At 45.3% G+C, this 16,447-nt stretch overlaps 1 protein-coding gene across 1 annotated transcript in view; it reads right to left on the bottom strand.

Annotated features, from left to right (window-relative positions):
• Nucleotides 1-16,447, bottom strand: part of LARGE1 (LARGE xylosyl- and glucuronyltransferase 1) — a 538,109-nt gene that overhangs the window by 250,945 nt on the left and 270,717 nt on the right. The window contains exon 5 of the mRNA XM_042993134.1: nucleotides 11,007-11,130. Within this exon, the coding sequence (XP_042849068.1) occupies nucleotides 11,007-11,130 (124 nt within the window). The remainder of the gene's footprint in view (nucleotides 1-11,006; nucleotides 11,131-16,447) is intronic.

The raw sequence follows: 16,447 nt of genomic DNA on the forward strand, positions 1-16,447 counted from the left end.
TCGAGCCCCGCGTTGGGCTCTGGGCCGATGGCTCAGAGCCTGGAGCCTGCTTCCGATTCTGTGTCTCCCTCTCTCTCTGCCCCTCCCCCATTCATGATCTGTCTCTCTGTCTCAAAAATAAATAAACGTTAAAAAAAATTAAAAAAAAAAGAAAAAAACGAAAAACTCAACAAGTGTATACAGTCTGCAACCAGCACACAATTGCTTTATACAATTCTATCACCCTCTCCCTGTGTCCCCTCAGCCCCTTTTCAGGTGATCCTGAAAAGATCCTACTCTTTGGCTCCTCGTAACTTCTGTCTTGCTTTCGAGAATTTTGTACGAATGCAGTCATATAACGTGTAGTCTTTTGTGTCTGTTTTTTTTCACTCAGCATACTACTTTTGAGATTTACTCATATTGCCATATATATCATATTCAATGCCGAGTAACATTCCATTAAATGGATATATCACAACTGTTTCCTCTGGCTAATGGACATTTGTGTTCTATGAATAAAGCTGACGTGAATAATCACAGACAAATTTTTGTGTGCGCACGTTTTTATTTCTCTTGCATCAATACCCAGGAGTGGTACTGGTGGGTTGTAACATACGCCTCATGGCTAACGAAACTGACAAACTGTTTTACCAAGTGGATGTACCACTTTACACGTCAGCTAAGTACAACAGTTCCCGTTGTTCTGCATTCTCACCAACACTTTGTACTGTCAGTCTTTTTAATCTTAGCCACTGCAGGGGGTGTGATGTGGTATCCTGTGATGACCTTAATTTGCATTTCCCTGGTGACTAAGGATGCTGAGCATTTTTTAGGGATTTGCTGGCTATCCCTGTCTTCTTCAGTGATGTCTCTTAAAATATGCTGCCCGTTTTTAAATTGGGTCATTTGTCTTCTTGTTACTGTTGTATGAGTTCTCTGCTTATTCCAGATACACATCTTTCATCAGACACATGCTTTGCAAATTTTCTCTCCAAGTCTGTGGCTTGTCATCTTCTTCTTAATGTCTCGGAACAAAAAAACTATCAGTTTAGATGAACTGCAATTTATCAATATTTTTTTCTTTTAGTTTGTGCTTTTTTTCAGATTCCACTTAAGAAATCTTTGCCTAGTCTAAGGTCTCTAAGATTTTCTCCTCCGTTTTTTTCCTACCACCAGTTCTATTGTTTTTAGTTCCTATCTTTAGCTGTAAGATTCATTTTAAGTTAATTTTTGTATATGGTATGAAGAGGGTCAAGGTTCATTTTTTCCGCATACGGATATCTAATGCTCAGCATCATTTTTTTCTGCTCCCTACCTACTTTATATAGACTTTGTTTCACTTGCAATATTCACCTTCAACAACTCAGTTTTAATTCTATTTATAACTTTACCAGTGGTCACCTTTGATTTTTTTCAGAAACATCTTGTCTCTCCTCGACGATCAGAGAGAAGGGTTACAAAATTCCACCTGAGTTATACAAAACACAAGACACTTAGCAGCTTTGAGTCCAACAGCACCTCCCAACCTGTTTTAAAATGACTGATCAGACTTCAGTATTCAGTACACCATCATTTACAACAGCCAAGACACGGATGCAACCTAAGTGTCCACTGATGGATGAGGAGAAAAAGAGTATTGTTTGGCCATAAAAAATAAGATCTTACCATCTGGCAACATGGATGGCCCCTGAGGGGATTATGATAAGTAAAATGAGTAAGACAGAGAAAAACAATTAGATATAATCTCCCTTACATGGGAATCTTAAAACAAAAACAAACAAACAAAAACAACCCAAGCTCATAGATCCAGAGAAGATAGAGGAGAGACGGTTGCCAGAGGTGGGAGGTGCGGGGCGGGCAACACAGGCCCAAGAGGGAACAACAACCAAACGAACTGGTTATTTGTGTGTGTGTTTTAAAGAACAACTTCAGGCATTTGCAGTCATCTTTGCAACTGACTTAAAACAATTATTTACAGATCATTCCATGTGTAACTTCTTTCAGTACACACTGCCTGCCCCGTTAGAATGAGATCTCTTCATTCCTGAATATTCATTTTGATAACTGTTTTGGTTGGCTGGCAAATTACTGATGACACTTCCTCCAGAAGTACACAGTGGTGTGTATTTTGTGAGCTGTTGCATTGAATATCATTTTTCTGTTGTCTTTATACGTGAGCAAACGTGGCTGGTGTTCTGAGGTCTCTGTCTTTCTAGCTCAAAAAGCGTGGCAGACATTTTATTAAGAACATTTATTACCCCAACAAAAAGGCTTATGTAGAACTTTTACTCTTCAGAGATGTGTTTCTCTCTACCCCTTGCCCTGGAGTTACGACGGAGCCTCAGAAACCAGGTTTTGCTGCTTCTCCACAGCTACCAGTTGTACGTTGCCATTGAGCCCTTGAAATGCAGCCTGTCCTGGTTGAGATGTATGAAATACACATTGACTGTTGAAGATCGTATGGAAAAAAGTACATGAAATATCTCAATAGTAGTTTTTAAAATACTGATGTTGAAATGGTAATATTTTGGATATAGAGGATTAAGTAAAATGTTACTATAAAAATCCCTTTCACTTGGTTTCATTTTGCCCTTGGAAATATGACCAGCAGAAAACTTGAAATTATACCTATGATTTGTCATTGTATTTCTCTATCAGACAGCACTGCTCAAGAGCCAGATTCTAGTCGTATTCTGGCTCACAATGCTGAGTAATTTCAACAAGTCTCTTTCAGAAGATTCCATTTCCTCACCTGGAAATGGGTGAAAATAATTATACTAACCTCAAGGCTTACTGTGGGGATAAAATAATAATATGTGTGTAAAACTACTGTGTTGGCACATAATCAATTCTTATTAATGAGAGCTATTATTATTCTCAAAGGAAGGATTTTTTTGTATTTTTTGTAATCCTTATGACTCATAATGTTTCTAGGGTGTCCCCTGATGTGGCCAACTTGTTGCTGATTTTGCCTGAATTGTAGGGGCTTTTTTTGATCTGTGTGCATAGAATTCTTCTCTCTTCTTGAGAATTTTTCTTGGATTTCATCACCCTATGGATGGACCACCCATCACCACCCTTGCCTTGAAGTTCCTAGAGTTCCTAATTTGCATTAACTTTTCATCACGCAGTCTCAGGGTAACATGTCAAAAAATACACCTCATCTGAAACACTGAGGGTCTAACATTTCACTCCCCAAGTCCAGCCTTTTATTCTTTCAAAACATTTGGAAGAAGAGTCATGTTCTCACTGGGAAAATGTCTTAACTTCCTAATTCTCAGTTCACTCTGCCCATTCCTGTCACTCGTCAAATAGCTCTGGTTTTATTTTGTTTTGTCTTGGTTTGGTTTGGGGCCAGCTTATATTCCAAAATCCATCGCTGTCACCACATTGTGGAATCACTGATGTTGCTTTTTAACTCAAGCTGTGGATAGGTACAATTTTTTAGTACTAGGGAAGAGCACTGTATTCAAAGCCAAAGAAGTAGATTCTGGCATCAGTTCTGCCTCCGATTATTCCTTTGGTAAATTCCTTATTAACACAAGAAAACATGTGCTGTTTCCACAGCATGAGATTCTTGAGGACACAGTAGAATAAGGCACAAGAAAGCATTTCCTTCTTTATCAGGGGGAATGGATTACAAAGGAGAAGAGGACAGCAGTGAAAATGGGAAGGGATCGACACTCATGATGGGGACACTTAATTACTTTGAATGTGTTTAGGTCTGAGCCCAGGCCAATTACAGCTCCTGATGGGGCATGTCACCTACATAGATCTGACACAACTGTTGTATTCTGAAGGACCACAGAGAATGGTGGACAAGACAGAGACAAAAGTCAGCACATTCAAGGAAGGCAACAACTTGGAAACCATGTATTACACAAAAATGTCACAAGGTATATTTAAGTGACAAAAGCGTTTGCCTTTGTGCTGGTGTTTGTGGAGTACTGCAGAGGCTCTCTTTAGATAACCGCACCCTGCTGTCCAGTGGGAGACAAGCTTATATTGTTCTTCTCACGGGGGGTGGATAAACTGCTACCTACACTTCCCTACCTGTTTCCTAGGAAGATGTGCTTCCAGATGATGGACATTTTCACTTAGGAGGCACTCATGCAAACTGGAAATCATAGGGTTTCAGGGTTAGAAAGAAGCCCAATAAAAATAGCTACTGTTTTTAGATAGATGAGGCCCAGGGTTGGGGGGGGGGGGCGGGCGGTGGTTAAGAATTGTCCAGGATCTCACATGTGATTCTTCCTAACACAGTCTCTTCCCCAAATTGGGTCTGGACGTTTGGACTGTGGAACCTGGGATGTAGTTCGAAGGGACTGCACTCGGCAATAGTTGAACTTCACGTGCAGTCTCCAAATACCCCCATGGGGCTGGAGCAGGTTCCAGTTAGACTCTGCCTGCAGAGCAAAGACAGACATGCTGGGACATGTCTCATGGAGGATATGATCTGCTCTAAGATGCCCTGCAGAAGAGTAAGGAATGAAGTAAGGTATGTGTGATGTTTGGGATTGACTTGCGTGGCTTCTGTAATATACGGCAATACCCAGAGTAACATACATTGGTTAACTGTCTTTTAAGATTGTTACCTCTAGCTCCCCTTTATTGGTGAAGATTAAATGCAGGAAATGAGGTCTCGTAATGGAAAGCACAGTGCTTGGCACATTGTGGGCACTCAAAAATTCTATGTTTTCCCTTTCCCTTTCATATATTTGAAAGGCTATGATTAACCTCTAAAATCTGTTCTTGTTCCTTCTCTCTGAGTCTCATGTTATATAGGAGGGCTGGCAGAGGTTAAATCTTATGTTCAGGTATGGAAAAGTTACCATTTTCCCATTCTCTTTATTGTCTTGCTTGGGCCCTGGATTATTCATGTGGTTTGTGAATATAAGGGTTGGTTCCGTAAGGCCAGCAATGGACCTCTGGCCTTTGTGTAGCAAAGGTGAGATCATAGGATGGACGTGGATAATTGAAATGCATCTGAAAATGTATTTAGAATGCTAGTCTTTGGCTTTTAAATATTACACATGGAAAATTGTAAGCAACCAACAAATTATAATCTGCGTTAGAAAAGAATCTTTCTGTGTGAGTTGTACAATTCACTTTATACACAGGCAAATATTTCTTTAAATAATGGGGTGTCCTAATGAGCGGGGCCTGTCCCCTTCTGAGAATCATAGAATCTTAATTAGGAAGGAACTTGGCATTCATCGGGCATAACCTTCCACTTTCTTCTGTAATATTCTATATAAATGGTCATTAATCTTCTGCTTTTGAATACTTCCAGAGATAAGAGACCATTACCTCCCAAAGGACCTTGTTCCATATTTAGAAACTCTATTAGAAATATTCGCCTTGTGCTGTACTGAAATCTTTTATCTTTTTGATTCCCTCATTGGTCCTGAGCATTAATAAAGACCAAATGCAAGTGTGTATATCATTGTCTGTTAACTCATGTGCCTGCCCCACTAGACTGTGAGAACCAAGAGGGTAAGGCCTGTAACTTTTATCTCTGTTGCCCAGCTTTTCGGACAAAACCTGGTCAAAAGTGGCTCCAAGAAAAGCATGGATTCCATGCTTTGGGGTGACAGAGCAAGTCAACCAGCTGTTTGGAGACTGGCAGATCTCCTATGTAGGAAGCTGATTGTTAAGAGTCAGCCATCAATATTTTCTGTAACCATCATCCTGAATCCCACTTCATAATCTTTCTGATGTTGGTAACAAGCAGGCATCAGGCCTAAGAGAAAAGGAGATAAATCATGACCCTCGACTGGACAGGTGAATCATGAAACAGCCCCTACCCCAGAAGCTTCTCGTTGCTAGCTCGGGATCATCCTCACCCCAGTTGATGGCATGGGGGTGACTTTCTGAGCCAAGTGGGGCAAGATCAAAGCTGGTACGTAGGTAAGGTCTTCTCTGAAAATTGACAAGATATATATTGCTGATTTAAGGCAAACCGTCCAAGGTAGTGACTACTTCGTTTAGAAAATAATCCTTGGGTGCAAGTGATAGGGCTGCCCCGAACCTCAGCAGCATTGTTGGTGGGGTGTCTTTTTATCCTCAGCAGGAAGCTCCAGTCCCAGTAGGCCTTTTTTTTTTTTTTTTTAATTTTTTTAAAGGTTTTATTTACTTTTGAGAGAGACACAGAGCATGAGCAGGGGAGGGGCAAAGAGAGAGGGAGACACAGAATCTGAAGCAGGCTCCAGGCTCTGAGCTGTCAGCACAGACTCCGATGCGGGGCTCGAACACACGAACTGCGAGATCATGACTTGAGCCAGAGTCAGATGCTCAACCGACTGAGCCACCCGGGTGCCCCCCCACCCACCCCAGTAGGCATTTAACAGAGGGGTCATGCTTAACATTTGTTCTTCAGGAACAACCAGAAAAAAAACCTCCACTGACAGCTTAGAGGACCCTTGTGTAGACACAATCACAGGGTCCCAGCTTAAAAGTTGGCTACAGAGAAGGAAATTCAACACTGGGGAGCACAGGTTTTGGAATCAGGTAGTTCTGAGTTTTAATTCTGGCTCTGCCATGTATGAGGTGCATACATGACTTGGGGTTAACCTCCCTAAGCCTCAGGTTCCTAGTCTGCATAGTGGGGGTAATAATAGCACCTGTTCCACATAGTTCTGAGCATTCTATGAAAGAACCACACAAAACACAAGAAACAAAGTGTCCCATCAATAACACCTGTCACACTGCAGGCTATGGGGTCCAGAGGCACCGAAAGCAAGAATTCTGTGTTCAAGTGCAACCCAACAGTGGCAATTTCATTCCGCAGCGGCTGCAGCCCATGCCTCCCTCCTCCTTTTCGGATCTGCTCCACCTCCGTGTCTACTGAATTATACAATCCCGTATCTCATCTCATTTCATTTGGAAAGGGAAAAGTTAAACAGCAGCCTTGGCATTCATTAGATGCCTGATCTTAGGCAAATACTCCTCAACTCCGGGCTTCAATTTATAAATTATCTGTGAGATGGAGGTAATAAAACTTCTCAGTCCACCCCACAGGGCTGTTGCGAGGAGTGAGTGACGGCATGCCGCCATCTACAAAGCTCTACACAAAAATAAGCCCCCCCCCCCAACCCCCCACCTCCTGCTCCTCTCTCCTCTGTTGAAAGGAGCTGCATGTCTTGAGTGGAGATCGGGGCACAAAGACGCACTCAGTCCTGGTAGCCTGTTGACATGGGGACTTGGAGGCTGGAAATGAATGGGCCCTGTAAACATCAGGAAGACCAATGAGCATTTCACAGGCCACAGAGACAAGCAAGCTGAGTGATCACTATTTGCAAATCTACACTAATTGGTCATTACTGAGAGAAGCATACCAGTCCACTGCGAATTTCCCACAGTTCATTTTTAATCATGCACCAATCTCTCATAAATTTCCTCTTCCCTCTTAGTCCATTCTCCAGCACTAACGGATATAATAAGGGGCCCGCAGGAGTATTTCTGAGAAATGCCATTTCCAACAGCTGTACAAAGCGATTTCTCGGCATCAGATCAGGGAGGCCATCGTGTGTGTCTGCTGAGGGTGCCATCTGACACGCTTCCTGAACTACAGAACACAGCACACGTCCCTTCCCTTCCTATTCTTCCTCCTTTGCTAACATCAGGTAATGGATGGTGTTTTAATGCATTCATGGAAAGACACTCACCTGTCCCCAGGGATGCTCTTGGGACTTTACACGGGGCAGCACAGATGGAGCTGCCATATTTATGACACTGCAGGGTCACTGGTAGACAAATATCTGGCGGCCCGCCCGTGGCCCAAGGCACAACGGGCCTCACGAATGTGGTGAGCCCTGACAGTGATAAAGAAACCCCTTTCTAATGGCTTTATTACTCTTGGGAACCAGCACTGAGCTTATTGTATATCATCATTTTGCAAATATTTTCATAGGCCAGGCATCACACGAGGCACTGAAGACAGCAGGGTGATGAGAAGCAGACGTGATCTCGGCGCTTTGGAGCCAACTATCTGGGGAAGAGGACATTTACCAGCTTACTACACAAAGGCATGAAAGAGCACACAGGGATGAGTTTACTGAAGAAACGTAGGAGACCCTATGAGAACCTATAACAAAGGAACCCCTATGAGATTATGAAGGCAGGGAAGATTTCTCAACGTAAATGTAGCTTAAGCAAAAGAACACGGAATTAACCAGCAATGGGAAAGAGGAGGCAGGCTGGGGGACAGAGGTTAACAGACAGAAAAATAACCAGTGCAGCGGCCCCCTGGTGGGAGGGAACAAGCAGAGCAGACGTGATAATCTAATGGAGGGAGGCAGGAGCCAGAAAGCCCAAGGAGATGCCACCCAGGACTGTGGTCTTGATCTCAGGAGCATGGGGAAACCATGGAAGGTTTTATCCACAGGAAAGGGGATGGCATGGTTGGGCATGCCGTTGGGAAATCCAACTCACGCTACTGATGGAGAATACATTTGGGGGAGGCGGAGTGAGCAGAGCAGAGGGGAAAAGACTAGTCTGGACAGAGACTGCTGTTGTGTTAGGGAGAGGTCACAAGAGCTCAGAGTGGGATGGTGGCAGGGGAGACGGAAGACCAGCTAGGATGTGGAGTGGACAGACACACGGTGAGGAAGAGGGGCTGTCAAAGACGAACTCTTGGTTCTGGGGGTGCAGCTAAGCAGACAGATAATGGTGCTACAGCCAAGAGATGCTCAGGCTGCAGGGAGTAGGCAGATCACGGTTTAGGGTTTGCAGAGCTGGATTATGCATAAATCATTATTACTGTGATCATCAATTATGGCCAAATTATGTGTACAAAATGGTTTCACACCCATTGTCCTTACAGGATTCGGACAAGAGTCTCATGGGATACAGGATGGTGGGAGATGGGTGCTAACTGGTAGGGAGATAAAATGCAGGTGTTCAGGACCTTGCACAGTGTAGCTGGGAGCAAAGGTCACACTAGAGGACAGGACACTGAAGACAGCATCCTTTGGAACACATCAGATTGTTTTTGTTTTTTGTTTTTATTCCTATTTTTTAAGCCATGGAATCACCAATTCAAATGGATAAAAATCCGGTATATAAAGTAATAAACAACAGGTCCACCTGGATTAAAGTGGTCATGGGAGAGTCAGAGCACCAACCCTCCTTCCCCCATCTCGTTCAAGACCTCAGGGAAGCCCTGCGTCCCCAGGAGATTATAGCCCTTGCTATACTCCTTGCCTTACTCCTTCAGTTTCCCAATGGTCCACAGGTTTCCTAACAGGCCATATAATCCAGAGTATTTTAATCCTATGTTGCCTTGGCTGCAAAGGGGAGTGTATGGGGCATTTTCAAGAACTTGCATTTCAGGCACCGCGGGGCCTTCATAGGAATTATCTTGTTCAGGCTCTGACTTGGTGGCCGGCCCTGATCGAGCCAGGGCTCAGGACCCAAATCAGATGGTTCTTCAATGGCAAGTGAGGATATGAACCTGGGGTTTTGTTCATCTACTTTTGTGTTTTCTTAAAGAGTAGGGTGTACAGGCTTACAAGGGACATGGCACAGGATAGTCCCAAAAAGGAGAACGAAGAAGGAGGCAGGAGCATCCGTGAGCACCAGGCGCTGTGCCTCCCCTCCCGCTGCTTTTCCCCACTGTGTTGGCGCTTAGACCCTGGGAGACAGAGAGGCTTGCTTTCACCTTAATTAGTGCAGCAATTTGCTAAATTCTGTTTTTCCCTTTTAAGAGTGTTAATCAATTTTAGCTCAGAATAGATTGGAATGGCACACAAATTACCACGACAATCCCCAAATGCTAAATTCTGAACATCTCGATCAACCTCAGAGCCTGAAATATGGGAAAATCAGAAACTCCGGCCGGCATCTCTGTGATCTATTTAAAATGTTATGGCTCCGAAATGAAAAGATAATGGCTTTATGAGGTTTGGAACAAGCAATTTGCTCGAATCTGCCTCATGCCTAGGTGTTTAGTCCTTCCCAAGGTGACTGGAGATAGAACATCAACATATTTCTGCAAAGTTACATGTTCCTCTAACAACAGCAATTTGTTAAATCCACAAGCATTGCAGGGTACCAACTGTGCACTAGAAATTAGAAAGGAGTAAGACGTCCTCCCCGCCCCCTCCCCCATTAAGAAGGTTCTAAACTAAAGCGGTAGGCAGACACCTGAATAGAGAACATCTTCCTCTTTTCTGGAGAGGTCAGGGAAGGTTCTCGGAGGAGGTGCCAACGCCGCAGCGTCCTGCAGGGTGAGGAGGAGTTGTGAAAAGGCAGGTGCAAGGGCAGGCCAGATAGAAGGAACACCATCAGCAAAGGCTCCAACACGGGAGAGCCAGCAGGGACCAGAGGTGGTTTCTTAGAGCGGAGTATGGGACTGGAAGAAGAGTCAAGAGCCAGAAGCAGGACTTCTTAGTGAGACCGTGAATCTCAGTCCTGATGCAACAATGTGGCACAACAGATGGATTCTAAGCAAGGAAATGGCATGACCAAATGAGTCTCGTTTGGTGAAACCCTCCAGTCCAACACAGTCTGTGCTATTTATTCAGCATAATCTTTTAAAGCACATTGACACACATTCTCTCATTTTTGCCTATTAATTATCCAATTGAGGTTGATATTATAATCACCTTTTCACTGATGAGAAACAGACAAAGCAAAGGTCTAAGTTATTTGCTTTCTATCTTATGACCAGTAAATGACAACATACGAATTACAACCCGGGCCCATCTGACTCTGAGTTCAGCACTGACCTCACTGGGGAGCAGAATTCTCTAGAACGGCCACCACCAGGCCAATGGCCTCCACCTCTAAAGAAAGCCCTGGTGGCCAGAACCGCACAGACCAACATGGATTCTGTGCTGAGGACGTGGTTGCTCTAATGCTTTCCGCAGTCAAATCTGATGCGGGTGGCAAACAACCTTCATTATACTCTGGATGTTTCCAGTTGAAAGCTGAGATTTCCTCCCCTGCCAGTCTGCTGAACCACAACCAGGAAAAGCTTCCAGCATGAGGAGCTGAGGGGGCCACCTCTCCCCTCCCGCCTGTACCTTGAGCTCGTCCGCATTGTAGAAGTCTACACGTACGGCGGGCACCATCCACGTCTGGAAGAGCGTCGCCAGGATCTGCTCTGCGATGGAGTCGGCGATGAGGTGGAAGTGGAGAGGGTTCCGTCTGTAGGAAGCGGGGAGAAGACGGGTCAGCAGGGAGAGTTCCAGCCACAGAATCACATGCTTACCAATTTCACAGCAGCTGTGAAAGTCAGTCAGGCACGTTACCAACCCAGCGCTAAAAAGGAGAGAAGGCATCTCACGCAACCTCAGGATTTCAGAGAGGGTAAAATCATTGGTGACGCTCCATCCAAGCCAACCAGCATACCTGTTACTAGTATATTTGTGTTTCCAGAAATCTTAAGCATATGTAACAATTTGGTCAAACGGTATCTGCATTGGTTTCAGAAGCACATGGACAGAGAAGGGTCTCTGGACTGGCTGAACGCAACTGGGAAGATTCTGAGTTCTGTTTTCTGCTTGCTCCTCTCTAAAAGAAACCTAGGCATCCAAGACGGCATCACCAGGGGCTCCCATCACTGAATGTCAGCTTACCCTCACTTAACATTCCTACAGCTTTTCTTTGTTCCACCTCCATCAACCAGCCATTACTGAGGCAGTACCCAAAATACAAACTAGCATTACACATGGGAAAAGCTTCCGGAGTCAACCAGAAACGGGTTCAAGTCCCAACTGTGGTATGTATTAGTGGGGATTCTGAGCATGTCACTTCTATTTCTTCACTGCTGCTGCTTCATTCTGTAAAACGTTGAGAAACATCTCCTTATCGGGCTACTGTGTCGATAAGTATAATATATGATGCATATCAATAATAAACACAGATAGGACAATAAATAGCAGATATGTTCTCTTGAGAAAGTACCAGGCACAAAGCCATAGTTCAATCCAGGAGGACTACTCTCATAAATACTATCGAGCTAGTAAAAACAGCAGCATAAATTGTAACACTATGCATGAGCACCTTTGGGAAATCTAAAGATGAGAATGACCTGGTCCCCCTGACTTCAAGGAGCTCATAGTCTTTAGAGGGACGGAGGATCCACAATTAAATACAAACACAAGGTGGAACATAACGTTGGTAACAACCACAATAGAACACAATGTTCTATGGGAGTAAAGAAAAAGAAGGGCTAATTCTGACTGGCTCAGGAGTACAAGGAAGAGTTGGGGGAGCAATACCTCAAAAGATAAAGGGGTTTGAAAGGAAGCAAAGGGAGAGGGGGACACAATCCAAGGAGAGTAACAGGAGACTATGGCCAGAGCCGAGGGGCATGCCAGGAGTATGTGGGGACAAGCGGTTAGCTGGGACCCAAGGGTCAGAGCAAAGGAGGACAAAGTGCAGGAAGTGCAGTGAACGCCCAGTTAAAGAGTCCAGACTTCATCAGTGAGGCGTGGTAGCAACATGACTGATTTCAGCTCTTGGCCCCCCGTGCAGCCTCTCCCCAGCCCTGCTCTAGACCCTCCCTCAGATTCCCATGCTCCCATGCTGTCTTCACCTAGGCCTTTGCATATTCGGTTTGCTCTGTAAGAAACCTTCTTGCATTTGCTCCTTTGATAACTACTTATTGAGCACCTACTACTTACCGGGAGATGAGAAGGATGCTGGGGACAAGGTAAGACACACCATCGCTGCTGTTGGAAATCTCATGGTCTGGCCCTCTCCTCTCCCACCATTCACGCTGCCCAGTCAGCATCTATCTCTTATCCAGCCTTCAGTTCTGAGGTCTACCACCATTTTCTCCTAGAGTCCTTCCCTGACTACCCATGACTGGGTCAGGGGCCTTCCCAACGAAAAGCCATCTTAGTGCCATGTAGCCACCCTTAGGTTTTGATCACCTGTTTACCTGTCTAGATCCTCACATGACTGTGAGCTTAGGGAGGTCAAGGATTGTGCCAGTCACGTTCAAGTGGATCACCTTATGATGTAGCTCTGTGCATGGAATGCAGGAAGAGTTCAATAAATGAACTGAATGGATGGATGGGTGATGGAAAGTAGACAGATAAGGGGAACCAAGGTGGACACATCATTTGGAAGACGGGACTAGGTGAATGTGAAATGAGGATCTGAGTAGGACTGAGTCTGGGGAAGAAGAATAAGGGAGCTGAATCTAGAGGGATTTTAGGAAAAGAGATCTTAGATATGGGGGGAAATGGAGAAAAAGAAGCAGAAGGGGACACTGAGGTTCCTGGGTTGGTGGTGATATCTCCAGGACAGGGGATAGGAGAAGAAAGGTATATTGGAGGAAGATGATGGGTTTGGGATTGGAGGCACCACGTTTAAGATGAGGGTGGTAAAGCCAGATGGAGCTGAATGGATGAGTCTGGACCCAAAGGCAATTATTATCCAAGGCCAACCCACCATCTACATAACAGGTGCTCAAGGGTGACAAACAGAATAAATGAATACAAGACCCAATCAGCACTGCAGAATTTCTCCACAGGGACCCATTGCCTGAAAAGTACAAATTTGCCCATAAACTACCTATAGTCAAGGGGAAGGGGCACACCTGCCCTACAACATTCCCTGGAAGCCCTAAGAAGCTTCCCCATAAGAAGCTACCAGGTGGCCTGAGGGAGGACTGATGCCAGTGGCGGGGGCATGTTTATCAGCCAGTGACTTGCCTGAAGGCCAAGTGAGAGGCAGCTCATCAGAGTCACTGGGAAGACACATGGGTCCATTTAGCCCTCAGTGTTGGCACGGCCACCCCCCACCCACAGGAGCCACAACGGAGACTTATGCATCCAGAATGGATAAAGGTAAGCCTTTGTAACTGTCAGTTTGCATTTGTATCCACAATAGAGGAACGGCGTAATTTTAGACACCGAATGGCAACACCAAACAGACCAACCTACATATGTTTGTTCCAACACGATCACGCTGTCCACACATCTGTATCTCCATGTGCAGCTTGCTCTCCAGGGAATACTCGCCCCTACTTAGAGGTCCCACGAATTCCTGTTCATCCTTCAAACTTCCCTTTTTAAGTCATTTCCTCCAGGACACCTCCTATAAGCCCTCCCTCGACCTTTATCCTGCTAACCTGGCATCTCATACGAAAAACATGACTAACATTCCCAGCACGGCACTACGATACTTATTCAAACATGTGGCTCCTTGTCTCTACTACGAGGCCCCCAAGGACAGAAACCATGTTTTCACCTCCATCTTCAGTGCCCTGCAGAAAGCCTGGCACATAACAGGGGCTCAACAAACACTTGTGCAACAGGAAAAGAAAGCCAACGTCCCTCCTTCTAGGCCACCATTAACTTTACCGTAAGAATGGTAACAACAGTCAATGGCAGTCTACATCAGTGCTTCAGAGCTGGGGGCTCTGCTCCAGAATGTCTGGAGTGGAGCCCTGGCTGCACGAACTGCTAACTGAAGGCCCAGAAGCACATCACTTCATCTTTCTAGGCATCAATCTATTCATCTCCAAATCAAGAATGGTAATGGTAAGTAAACAATACCACACTGTGCAGACTAAGTAACATAATGTATATAATTTTTTTAATGTTTATTTATTTTTGAGACAGAGAGAGAGAGAGAGAGAGAGAGGGAGAGGGAGAGAGAATGAGTGGGGGAGGGGCAGAGAGAGGGAAACGAAGAATCCGCAGCAAGCTCCAGGCTCTGAGCTGTCAGCACAGAGCCTGACACGGGGTTCAAACTCATGAACCACAAGATGGTGACCTGAGCTGAAGTCGGATGCTTAACTGACTGAGTCACCCACGTGACCCAGCATAATGTATATATAAGGTGTTTAGCAAAGTGCCTGGTGTGTAAGATTTCAACGTATGTTAACCCCTGGTATGGTCTGAGTGTTGGTGCCCTGCCTGCTCAAATTCCTATGTCAAACCCTAGCCCCTAAGGTGAAGGTGTCAAGACGTGGGGCCTTTGGGCCCTACTCCCAAAGCAGGTGAGGGTAGAGTCCCACTGAAAGGGATTAGCGCCCTTAGAAAAGAGGCCCCAGAGAGCTCCCCCTCTCCTTCCATCATAGGATGCAGACAGAAGTCAGCAACGTGTAACCGAAAAGCAGGAAGGCATGCTCCCCCCAGAGCCAGACCACGCTGGTGCCTGACCCTGGATTCCCAGCCTCCAGGACTGAGAGGAACCAACATCTGTTGTCTATGAGCCCTACCCCGTCTGTGGTATTTTGTTATAACACCCTGAGTGGATGGGGCCACCATTACCAGTGTTAACTCGGGGAACTTATTTTCTCTACTGCTTTACATCACTTTTCAAATGAAGTAATTTCAATAAGTTCCTCCATCCATAACCCCCAAAATGAGTTGAATGAATAAACATGCAACAAAGAGCTGTCAAGCAGTAAGTACAAGTAAGGCATAACAGGGATTTAGGTGACTCAGGAACTGGAACTCTCCTCTCTTCGGGAAGCTATCAGGCTGGCAGAAACAGAGACAGAGAGGACGCAAATAACTAAATAAACATTGGAACACGGGTGGGCCGGAACACTGGGCTACCTCACACAACTGCTAAGTTTGGGAACTGCACACCTCCCGGGGAGACATTTGAACGGACAGTAAGTGAAGGGTACCCTTGGAGTTGGGTGGTGAGCAACTGTGCAACTGTACGGGATGGCTCTGCAAGGAGACACAGAAAAGCTACAGGAGTGGAAGAGGCTACTTCTCCATGGTGGAGAATCTAGGATGTTTGCATGGACTGCGTGGCTGTTAAACCAGACATTCAGGTAAGAAAAGATGGGAGGATGAAGGCGTTCTGCAGGGGTGACAGAATCAGGAAAGGGACAGAGGCAGGGAAGTACACAGCATGTCTATGACGGAACAACAGTTTTATCTGGGTTGATCACACTGCTGCATTTGGTGGACACCTCCTGCATGCCAGGAATAGGGAGGATAAAAAGAAAAAATTAAAGTCCTAACGGAAGGCTGAGCCAGCGTGTGTGACCTCTTAAGATCCATGACTTTCATTCTCTAAGAGAAAGAGACCCAGACAAGACTTGGGTGCCGAGCAGGAAGGAGATCAAAGCTGTAATTCGGGACGTTAATCTGGCAACAGAGCAGAGGATGCACCAGCATGGAAAGAGCAATAGGCCCACAGAGGGCACAGAGAGCGCTTGTGTGAGGCTTTCCCCTTACAAGCTCTCACTCTGGTCTATTGCAAGTATCTCCCCAGAATGAAGAATCAATCCAGAGAGACACTTAGCTCATCTTTAGGGCAAAACTAGCTGTTTGCTTGGCCAAAGGGGTCCATGTGCCTCATTAGAAGACTATGAAAATGTTTAATCAGAGGGCACACCAGGGTCCCCAGTCCAGGGGACCATGGAGGACCTGGCATTTTGCTGACGATCTCTGCAATCCAACGCAGCTCACCAGCAGCTTGGTCTCACTCCCTGGAGGCAGAATGCCTGGAAAGGCTCTACTGAGCTCCGCCTTCCACACCA

This window comes from Panthera tigris, chromosome B4 (assembly GCF_018350195.1).
Source record: "Panthera tigris isolate Pti1 chromosome B4, P.tigris_Pti1_mat1.1, whole genome shotgun sequence".
Classification (NCBI taxonomy): Eukaryota; Metazoa; Chordata; class Mammalia; order Carnivora; family Felidae; genus Panthera; species Panthera tigris.